The sequence below is a fragment of the Bipolaris zeicola genome (assembly GCF_000523435.1).
Source record: "Bipolaris zeicola 26-R-13 unplaced genomic scaffold scaffold_2, whole genome shotgun sequence".
NCBI classification, from domain to species: Eukaryota; Fungi; Ascomycota; class Dothideomycetes; order Pleosporales; family Pleosporaceae; genus Bipolaris; species Bipolaris zeicola.
In genome coordinates, this window is record NW_006912051.1 from 305,740 (window position 1) to 316,669 (window position 10,930).

A 10,930-nucleotide genomic window follows, 5' to 3' on the forward strand; every position below is an offset into this window, starting at 1 on the left:
ATATTGAATGCCGATTCACCCTTCGTTTAAGGGCATAGAAATAGGATATTACTGGATTTACACTCTCGCCAGAAATGCATACAACCCCGACCTTTTCTACATGTAAGTGGTATCTCAAAAAACATGACAACCAAACGCCAATTGTATGCTGAAGAAAATGCCAACCCAATCATCAATACCTGTACTGAGAGATCCGAGGCGTAAGTGGTGAAACTAAAACTTGTGTGTTCGAATCGCTGGGTGTAATTGTGCTGTCACTCAGCATCGTGCTCACACCATGGCTGGTGCTACTTTCTCCATCCGTGTCGTGGTGGTAAGTCGGCGGCGGTGCTTGTACCTCCTGCCATTTGGGTGTTATTGGTATCATCGACTCACCATGCAGCTCTTGTGGTTCGTCCGTTACCTGGACGACTGTTTTTTGATCTTGTGGGTAGGCATGTCCGACTGCATGGTCGTTGGCAGGAGATGCAAGCTCTAGCAATGGTGTACCATTGAGTTCTTGTGGACCTGGATCTTTGAGTGGTAAGATACTGGACGACATGTTGTTTCCAGATTCGATTTCGGAAATGTTTTTGCCTGCCAATTCGTATTGTTGATTGTTCGGTGCCTGCTTCTTGCCGCGTCGTTTACGGAAACAGAAGAAGAATGCTAAAATGGCAATAACGATACCTGCGACTGCTCCGATTGCTATTCCGACAATTACGCCGGTGCTGAGATCTGACGATGAGGATTGGATTGCTGGTAAGTCGCTTGGTGACACGATTGCAATGACTTCGGCAGGAGGTAGGGGGTCGGGAAACACTGCTTGCGCAACCGTAAAGTTTGCCCGCTCATAGTCGACGATCAAGTATGCCTCCTGTAACAATGTTCGGCCAAGTACGTATTGCGATTCATTTGCGGCGCGGCGGATCGGGAAGTAGTTTGTGGCATTTTGGTAGAAAGGATACGAAGCTTGCAGATCAAACGCAGCATATGGCAGTTGGATATTGGTGTAGTTGGTCGTTGCACCGTCTAGCGAGTTGGTAAGCTTAATGGTAAGCGTCGGGTTCTTCGAGACCAGTTCTTCGTGGATAGTATCATTAACAAGATAAAGGCCTGTTTGGGGATCATAAGTGAGTCCAAAGGCGGTTTCGAATTCATCGCAAACACTCTCAGGCAACCACAAATGTGGCACAGTTGAATCGATAACGGAAAAGTGTGCACCAGAAGTGAGGGAGTACGTTCCATGCAGCGTGTTGGTGGCCATTATTGAGTTGACACCGACGGTCAGAAGCCGAGAAGAGTCCTGGGAAAATGTAAAAGACAGGTTGTCAGTGACGGTGTCGAATCGTGTCGCATCGTAGCCCCCAAGAATTAGACTTCCCAGGACAGACTTTAATCGGTATTTTGCGCCTGCCGTATACGCGTAGGAAAAACTGGGTATTTGTTTGTTGTTGCGTAATTGATAGAGCGTCGAATCGACTGGCTGGCTTTGGCTGTTGAAGCTGGATTTGACCTGGCCGAGCCCAAGCATTCCCAGATAAAAGTCAGGATCCGCTATAGCAGAGACGATGGAACCTGTGAGGGATAGAGACGAGCCGTGATCGGCAGCGGCTCCCAGGGACACAACGTCAGTTCCGAACAGGCCTCGTCCGGTGTAGTTGAGGCCCTCCTCCAAATCGACTTCGAACTGCCCTATCGCTGACCATGTTGACGACGCGTTGACCTGGAAGCCGGTGTTTTGCGCACTATTGAAGATTTCGATTCCGCGAAGCTGGGGACAGTTTGAGGGGTCGACTCCAGCCAAGCAACCCTCTGGAGCAATTACATATGTGACGCCTGCTTTGGTGCTCGGTATTAGACGGAAATCCTGGCCGGGCGACCCAACACTGACTTTGAAGGTGCTCCAGCTGCCATCAGCACCGTCGAACTTGCCCGAGGGAGGAACAGTGTAGGGCGCGGGGGCGCCCGTTGCCCGCGCAGCGAGACTCATGATGCAGGAAGGGTAGGGAGGTGAGCAAGCAGAAGCCCATTGAGGGGAAGGGCGCAGGGCCTTAGTCAGTGGACGAGGTGGGGTGCGAGTGACATGGTGTGCCGACCCCTTGGTCGGAGAATTATCAACCCAGTCTCAGTTACCAGGAGGCTGGCGTCGAAAAGTCGCGAAGGTTTGAAGGAATGAGATGGATGTGCAACGGCAACCCGCGGAGTGGCTCCATGGCTCCCGAGACGACGATCAGCGGCCGTGCTCATCATCCTAAGCTTACTGGAAGCCTGTCTAGTACGAAATGTAGGGCGGTGAATACGAGATGGCATGAGAGCGGCACAAGGGTGAAGTCATGTTGAGGGATGGTCTTCTGGTCGTGCTGGGCTCGCAACCAATAGGAGGTGGCGGTGGCGGAGCTCGCTGCTGGTCATGTCAGCCTCCATTCACTTATCTGGCACAACCACCCTGCCGTCTTGTTCAATGCCATTCCTGTTGAGCTCATGCCGTTGCTGCCAGTGTCATGTCCATATCCACCGGGCGACGCTTGGCAGTCTGGGGTAGTGGCTCGAAAATGTCGCAAGCCGCCTGCCTGTGCCTCTTCAGACGCAATACATATCTGTGTACATAGTAGTATGTCAGTAGTACGTGCCTACGCACCAAATGTACACGCATACACAACTCAGTCATGGCCTGGACTGCCCCTCTGTTTGCGCTGGCGTAACGCTGCCGTCGCTGCCCTCTTCCATTGCCACGCCCGAATTTCGTCGGCCGCGCGGATGGCGGTTCCAAGGGGACGTAATCACGTGGATAGCTTAGGACAGAGTTTGCCATGGCCCCAGTGTCAGCGTTGTCGATATACTACCGATTCGGGCTTGTAGCTAGCAGCAAAGTTCACTTCGGCAGTGGCAGAGCATATGGAAATGGAAAGGCCTGGTACCAGGTGAAAGGCGCTGGGCTTACTGGCAGCACGTTGTCGTCGAGCACAGGTAGAGTGTGAGCATTTCCTGACACAGCAGCATATACAGGACATGTAAGTACATACGCGTCCACGGCATGTCGCTCTGCCAAGGTTGGTGCCCACCAGGAGAAGCGCATGGACCGCCGTCATTCAGCGCGGCATATGCACTTGGTCTGCCATCATCAAACCTACCCGATCCGAGCATCACTCGCTAGTTTCCTCTCGTCGCTGCTACGCTGCAACAACGTCTTGCTTTGATCTTTGCACTGTCACTCGCTTTGTGTAAGGGGAAATCATAGCAAGATGCGCACATTCGCTCGTTTATATGTGCCTGTCTTGTTCGCCATTGGCGTGGAATCCAGAGTCAAACATGTAATCAGTATGTACCCCATCAACTACACTGACTCTCTCTTTACCAGTCATGTTTCCTCGTGACTAATCATTCCCAGGTGGTATGTTGCAGCACCCAACTTTGTAGGTACACAGCAGAAGGATTGATCGCCCTAGACCTCTTTTCTTGGAATCCCTCTCCTCCGGTTGATGCTCCACATGAGGAATGGGACGCTCCCGAAGCCCCACAGCCTGCATCTCCTCTCCTCGCTCCGGACAATGGTCAAGAAGCTGGATTGCCCATGACACTTGCTCCTCATTTTGACGCGAGCCCTGGGCATGCACCAATTGCGCCCGGTCCCCGGCCTTCAGGTCCAGTATACACAAATACGACGCCTACAAGCAGCCCGACGCCAGTGGAACCTACAGTAATCACTTACACTCCTCCTTTGCCACCAACCTATTTACCACAACTTAACACAGGCAACCAAACGGCGTGTTCCACATGTAACTCATCTTGCACAGGCTGCTTGCTTGCAGCCAAACGTCCTATAACTACTTGGTTTGATTCTACAGGGCTTTTGGTACGCTGGACTAGCACGGTTGTGACCGAGACCATCGTTACTGAGTACATCACCTACATGAACAACGGCACCATCGACACGGTCGTTACCCAGGAGCACACTGTCAATCAAACAAAAACCGTTACAGGCAGTAACGATGAAATCATTACTCACACTACGCCCACGTTCACTGTAGAGGTTACGGATGGGGTACGCCTACAGTTCGATGCAGGACCCACCTACGTTATCTACAACCATATATTTGGTGGACCTGACCAATATTTCAGCTTGCGCTTTTCCCAGAAGAACCAGACTTTCGCGCAATGTGTGCCCAAGGAGACTTCGCTAAAAGACTGGAAGCCACCCAGGACTGCACTACAAGACTGGACCCATTTGGTAGTAACTCACACGGAACCACTGCCAACGACTACTAAAGGCCAATACAATTTCCCGTTACCCACCCAGGTCCTTCATTACCTGGAGCAAGAACCAGCCATTCAGTCGCAATTTCGGGGTCTGGATCTTGCTTCATGTTCCTTTGAGAGACCCAGCCTCAGTGATTCCCTCCAGCTATCATTGGCCCCTCCTGGTGTCCCTCCTAGTACCCCCTTATCTACTAGTATGGGGCTGCCTCCCCCTCTTGCTGCCCCACCCCCGTCTCAACCGATATTAGCGTCGCCAACAACATCGACTTTCCTCTCGACAACGTACGAGTCTACTTCCGTCCATAATACGGTGCGAGGTTGTTTGAGGTGCCTCCCTGACTCCCCGGTGTCGCTCAAAGCTGATTTGCCTTCACCAACTCCTGCGGGCAGACCCGACATACATAATTTTGTACCCCCGCCAAATGAGCTCAACCAACCAAGTGACAACATACCTAGGCCTTTGAATGTGCCTGGACCAACCCCAAATGCGCCTGGACCGATTGCAAGCCCGGCTGGACCTGTCACAGGCGAGCCTGGTAGACCAGGTCACCAAGATCAAGACTTTTCGAATTGGCTCCCTCCTGTGATCGTCGTTGGAGGCCAGACACTCAGACCAGGGCAAACTCAAACCATCGATGGAGTCCCTGTTATCATTCCCGGGAATGGTGAGGGAGCAAGGATTATTGTGGACGGTAGCACAGTTGCTCTTGATGCAGCGGCAACACCAGGACCTCCCGTGCTCACTGTCGGTGGGGGGACAATCGCAGCCAATCCACAAGGAGATTTTGTCTTCGGAACAGAAACTTTGAAGCCAGGAGGTCCACCGGTCATTGTCAATGGAAACACTGTTAGTCTTGGCCCTGGTGGTGTTGCTGTTGTCAATGGCGCCACACAGACTATTACTGCTGGGCTTCCGCCCTCTGTTACTGTTCCTCCTGCGTCGGTTGTTGGTGATCATACCATGTTTACGACAGTAGTCGGGGGTTTGACGGTCGGTGTTGTAGCGCCTGGTCAGGCGGTAGGCGCAGGCAGTTGGGTTATGGTTGATGGCCAAGCAGCTTTCGTACCCGCTCCTGGCCAAACTGTCACGCCCGGTGGAGTTCTTACCCTTGCCGGGATTACATATTCTCTGCCTCAAGGCGCACCGGGTGGTGTTGTTGTGATCAATGGTCAAACAGCTTACGTACCCGCTCCTGGTCAAACCCTCACACCCGGCGGCGCTCTTACCATTTCGGGAACTACATACTCCTTTCCCGAAGGCGCACCAGCCGGTGTTGTCGTGATCAACGGCGTTACATCTACCATGACTCCTGATGCTGTTTTAACACCTGCTCCTGCGCTGACGATCAATGATGTCACATACACACAAACAGTAAGGGACGGAACAACAGAGTACGTGTTAGGTGACGGCACGACGCTTGCACCTGGTTCTACGGTTGAAATGGATGGAACAACATACTCTTTGGACAAGTCAGGTACAGCCTTGATCATCAACGGGCAGACGAGCACTGTGCACAGTCTCCCGAAGAGTAACAGTGCAAGTGCTACCAGCTCAAGCATGGCATCTGTAACGACAAGTCGCGACGCTGGCGATCTTATTGCGAGTGGTGTAGGCCAAACCAGCAAAGGTGTTGGTGCCTCAGTACAGCATCCAGGCATTGACAGATGGGTTGAGAGCCTGGTCGTTGGCGCTGCAGGTTGGTTGCTGGTATTATTTTAAAAAGTGATTTGGGTGGTCAGACTAATAGCGTTCATGGTTTGGTTTGTATCGTAGCGCGGCGCTTTGGGATCGGAAAAGGATTTTGGGAAATCCTGGATATACATCATGACTTGGCATGGGAGAATAGATTGGGCCAAGACACCCTCATTTGGAGCAGTACATGTGGTTATATGGCATGTCATACTTAAGGTAATATCTAGTATACTGGATCGCGTTTGATGAAAAGAGAATAAATGAATATATGATTTAAGATGTACGTTTATGCATAAGTGAAAGCCGTTCCTATTTGATGCACTAGAATGATATGAGGGAATATAGTGGACTGAAATGCTGCTCAGTCACTTGCGTCGTACAGGTTATACTGATGGAGAAGGTAGATTTGATCATTCGGGTGGAGATTTTGATCGACTACTAGTTTGTTGAAATGCCTCACCTGGTACACAAATATGGTCGGGTAGAGCGGGCGCAATTCGAGAACATGAGTTCATCACGAAATCTTTGAAGAGTCGACTCCAATGCATGACCCACACTACAGAACAAGAGATCTGACACTACTTGGCTAAGCTATTTGCTCCTGTACACTATCAATTCCTTAGGTAGCCCTGATGCCGGCGTTGTGTTACTTGAGAAAAACCAAAAGCACTGAGTTCGGCTCATGAGATACGGTTATTACTCTCATCACACGTCTAAAATCTAATTCGATGACAAAGATAGTAAAGAAGCGGGGAGGTTGAAGTTGTGGTGAGAACATGGTTCACAGCCGAATCGGGGATAGTCGCAGCCCAGTGCCGAGCCCGCTCAGAAACCTCATCGCAGCATCCTCATCAGCAACCCGCGATCCCGAAAGCTGCCCCCCATCTCCACAATCCATCTCCTCTCTACCCGCCATGTCTGCAGCTCGAGCCTTCAGCACCGCTTTCCGGGCCGGTGCGCCCCGCGCCCCAATTGCTGCCCGCTACGCCGCTACTCGAAGCTACGCCGCCGCCGCTCCATCTGGCTCTGCCATCAAGCCCCCGGTTGCCCTCTTCGGCGTTGACGGAACCTACGCGAGCGCTCTGGTACGACTTCCACGAGTTCAATTGGCCATTTAGCAATGGTTGGGAGGATGCAAAACAAAGGGAAACAATGGGAGAGTTTTGGACAAGAGGAAAGCTTGGCTAACATTTTATGTGTGTTAGTACACCGCGGCTGCAAAGACCAACGCCCTCGAGCCCACGGCCAAGTCTCTGTCGAACCTCCAGGGTGTCTTCCAGAAGGATGCCAAGCTCAACGAGATCCTCCATGCGCCTTCTCTGTCTGTGTCGGATAAGCAGCAGATTGTCCAGGAGCTCCAGAAGCACATTGGCAGCGCTGACAAGGAGGGCATCGTCAAGAACCTGCTCAACACTCTCGCCGAGAACAACCGATTGAGCGTGTTGAAGGGTGTTGTTGAGAAGTTTGGCGTACTCATGGGTGCGCACCGTGGTGAGGTCGAACTTACCGTTACCAGCGCTGCGGTACGTAGAAATTTCTAGATATTGGAGAGTGTCCCGAACTCGAATATGATGGAGGGCGGGAGAGAAATGGTGTTGATGAGATCCAAATGACTGACAAAGAGAGCAGCCCCTTGACAACCGGACAATCAGCCGCCTTGAGACTGCCATCAAGAACTCGCAATACGTAACCAGCGGCCAGACGCTTAAGGTTGTGCCCAAGGTCAACCCAGAGATCCGTGGTGGACTTATTGTCGAGATTGCCGACCGCACGATTGACTTGTCTGTCGCCAACAAGATGGCCAAGATGAACAAGCTCCTCACCGAGGCTTTGTAAGCTGATAAGAGTGTGTCTGTGCATACGATGAATGGACAGTGAGGGAAGGGAGATGTGTACTTTAGATGAGTCTCGGAAAAAGAGCAATTTATTACCGTCGACCACCTTGATTTATGCAGATATGAATGAGGGAGTGATTTGAGTGTGTATGATTTGGGTGGGTGGGTTGTAGTGTTAAAGTGACTGGTGGTTTACAAGTCAGAGAAGTGACACAGTGACTTATCCCCAGCATGTTCGATGACCTGACATCCTTACTCAACCTTTGGTCTAGCAGTCTCCCCCTTCCCACACTATCATTACCCTACCCCGTCCCCCTTTCAGACAGATACACGAAGTCCCCCCTTCTACTCCCCCTCCACCTGTTCCTTCACATCCACCTCCACCTCCATCTTCTCCTCCCCACCACCCCCCTCTTCCTCTTTCTCCTTCCCTTCCTTCTCAGGCCCCTCCCTCAAACTCGCATCAACAACCCACCCATCATCATACTCCTCCCTGCGCATCGTCGCCCGCCCAACCTCCATCTTCGTCGCCAACCCCTTGAGCTCAACATCGCTGTACTCGCCCGAGTTGAAGCGGTACCAGAAGAGTAAGGCGCTCATGTGTGCTGCGTTGTTGACTTGGACTGTACCGTGATTTTTGAGTTTCTGAAATGTTTGGTGTCTTGTGGTTAGTCTCTTATTGATGTACAAGTACTTTGTCCTTTTCTCTTCGTTGGGGCTTTTTTTTGGGGAGGGGGAGGGATTGGGGGAAAAGGGCAAAACGTACGACGATGGTGGGAAAGGTGAAGAAGATTTGGGGTGTTTTTTCGAGTTCGGCGATGGTGAAGGGGCGGGCGGAGGTGGAGGCTAGGCTGGGGACTTCGGTGATGGAGGCTACGGGTTTGAAGCGCGGTGAGTCTTCTTGCTTCGGTTGCTGCTGCTGCTGCTGTTGTTGTTGCTGTGGGTGTGGAGGTGCGTCGTTGGTTGCTGTACTGGCTGGAGTCGGAAATGACATTGTGGCTACAGATGGTGTGGAATGAATATGCCTTGTGGTATTTGAAGTGATGCTTGGTAATGGTGATACTGTGTGAGTGATGTTGTGGACAAGAGTGGGTGTGAGTGAATACGTAGTTTGGTTTGAAACTGTTGGGGAAAGAACGAGGTGGATTCATCAATTGTGGTTCAGCAGGGCCAGATGGGTACAACGGAACAATCAGAAGAAGAGGAATTTCATGGAAAAGAGGATACCCAAGAACAGTTTGCAAAACAACAATGTATACTGTCCAGTTCTATTGTAGCTTACAGTAGTTTCTCCCATGCTCTACCTGCCAGCGACAGAGACTCACCTCAACAATCATGCCCAAGAAGCCAGCAATGCAGATGCCAGCCGAGTCACTTACACTTGTCGCACCCAGACTAAACTCCCTGTCCTCCTTGGGCACATTATCGGTTATCTCAGCAAACGTGCTGACGTAAACAAGGCCGCCTAACAAACCTTCCCAAAATATGATGATGCAGACAATGTAGTAGCTTGGGATGAATGCAAACATGGCGTGCAGCGTGAGCAGAATGAGATTGCCGACTTGAAGAAAGGAAGGAAGGTAGAGATGATGGATGCGTATGAAGGGCGTTGAAGAGCGTGAGATGAAAACACCGACCTGGTAGATTGCATTGTAGGTGCTGTAAAAGGAGCGGTACTCATCAAAGGGGGAGGATTCGAGAGGGAACAGCAAGGTAGGCGCGACGCCTTGGTTGATTGTGTACTCGGCAATGTAGACGAGGAGAAGAGGCAGCATGCTGGAGTGTGTCAGTTGCAAGTGGCTGGCTAGGTGACATGGGGTGGGTGACTTACTAAGGAAAGAACAAGCCTCTTGCACGGTTCAGATTGGCCTGGAAGCTACTCAGCGCACTACTAGCAGGCTTACTGTTGGCGGAGCTAAAGGTGCGGCCCGAGGCCGAGTGCATGGAGGAAGAGAGCAGGTCATCACGCTCCCTGGCCTCTGTTGCTTCTTCTTCTTCTTCTTCTTCGTCGGCGGCGTCTGGTTCTTCATCGTCGATGGCTTCGTACTCGGCATGCTTACTGGTGCCAGCGCGAAGTGGGCCAAGGGGGAGGACAAAGAAAAAGCTAAAAATCATAACCAGGGGTAGGAAGGAAAAGACAAGCAAGCTTGTGCGGGGATCGATGCCGAGTGTGTTTGTCGCAATGGCGTATGCGCCCGCACCGATCAAGCCCGCACCACCCGTACCGGAGCCCCAGGAAGCCAGTGCAAAGTGGCCGTAGAAATGGGTGAGGCCGAGGAAGCTAAGCTCGCCACCCCCGCTGCTGAGGCTGGCCATCATGACGCCACACATTTTGATTGCGATCGTAGCCGAGTCCTGCAAGGGCGGGGTGAGGGCGATGATGAGCATGCCGGCTGCGGACAGGGCGACAAAGGCGACGATGCGGACATGGTAGGGGATCTTGTGTATGAAGTAGGGGGCGCATAGTTTTGTGAGGAACGAGGGGAGGACATCGGCGAGGAGGACAACGCCCTTGGGGACGTTGGGGCCTACGAGATCGAGGGCGGCGGAGAGGATGATTACGTAGAGGACGTTGTTGATGAGGCCTAGAGCTGGTGAGCGGGGGTGTCTGTAGGCTGGATATTGGACATGCAGGGAGATTGCAGGAGGGCGAAGAGGCATACCAAACAACCAAAAAGCCGCGCACACTCGCGGATCAGCGCCATGGAAGACGCGCCGCAGACGGGCGCGATAGAGGGCCCACGAGGAAGCAGGAGAGCCAGGCATGGGGAGGAGCGACATGTATCTGCGAGGGGGATGGCGGCACTTTACATATCACACACACATGCACACGCATACATGGACTGGGGAGGGGAGAGAGGGCTACAAGGCACGTGGAGCGCAGTGGATGGATGGTGGTGGTGGTGGTGACAGTGGTAGTGGTAGTGGTAGCGGTAGTGGTGGTGAGGGCTGCAGCTGACGATGTGGCTTGGCATCTGGCGGTCTGGGAACCATTCAGGAACAGGATGCATGGCCTGCTGGTCCGAGGTTGCATCGACGTTTCTTTTTTGTGCGCGAGTCGCCATGGCATGCACCCACCAGGGCAAGACGGCTGCTAGGGCGTTTTGCCATGTGCATGTGTATGCACACCCACACCCACACCCACACACCAATGTGGGCGTGG

General features: G+C 52.4%; 5 protein-coding genes across 5 annotated transcripts; 2 read left to right on the top strand and 3 right to left on the bottom strand.

Moving 5' to 3' along the window:
- Positions 1–172: 172 nt before the first annotated feature.
- On the bottom strand, positions 173–1,972 carry COCCADRAFT_81862 (uncharacterized protein; the record flags this gene model as incomplete). Its single annotated transcript, XM_007708602.1, has 1 exon — positions 173–1,972. One exon carries the CDS (start codon positions 1,970–1,972, stop codon positions 173–175), a length of 1,800 nt encoding a protein of 599 aa, XP_007706792.1.
- Positions 1,973–3,224: 1,252 nt separating this feature from the next.
- Positions 3,225–5,959, top strand: COCCADRAFT_81767 (uncharacterized protein; the record flags this gene model as incomplete). The annotated part of the gene is made up of 2 exons (XM_007708603.1): positions 3,225–3,300; positions 3,414–5,959. 2 exons carry the CDS (start codon positions 3,225–3,227, stop codon positions 5,957–5,959), a joined length of 2,622 nt encoding a protein of 873 aa, XP_007706793.1.
- An 887-nt stretch (positions 5,960–6,846) lies between these two features.
- COCCADRAFT_32055 (uncharacterized protein) lies at positions 6,847–7,768 on the top strand (the record flags this gene model as incomplete). The annotated part of the gene is made up of 3 exons (XM_007708535.1): positions 6,847–7,017; positions 7,138–7,455; positions 7,562–7,768. 3 exons carry the CDS (start codon positions 6,847–6,849, stop codon positions 7,766–7,768), a joined length of 696 nt encoding a protein of 231 aa, XP_007706725.1.
- A 344-nt stretch (positions 7,769–8,112) lies between these two features.
- Positions 8,113–8,761, bottom strand: COCCADRAFT_32056 (uncharacterized protein; the record flags this gene model as incomplete). Its single annotated transcript, XM_007708536.1, has 2 exons — positions 8,113–8,412; positions 8,534–8,761. The coding sequence occupies 2 exons, from the start codon at positions 8,759–8,761 to the stop codon at positions 8,113–8,115; spliced, it is 528 nt and encodes a 175-aa protein (XP_007706726.1).
- A 274-nt stretch (positions 8,762–9,035) lies between these two features.
- Positions 9,036–10,533, bottom strand: COCCADRAFT_81624 (uncharacterized protein; the record flags this gene model as incomplete). Its single annotated transcript, XM_007708604.1, has 3 exons — positions 9,036–9,543; positions 9,599–10,352; positions 10,431–10,533. The coding sequence occupies 3 exons, from the start codon at positions 10,531–10,533 to the stop codon at positions 9,036–9,038; spliced, it is 1,365 nt and encodes a 454-aa protein (XP_007706794.1).
- Between the last annotated feature and the right edge of the window lie 397 nt (positions 10,534–10,930).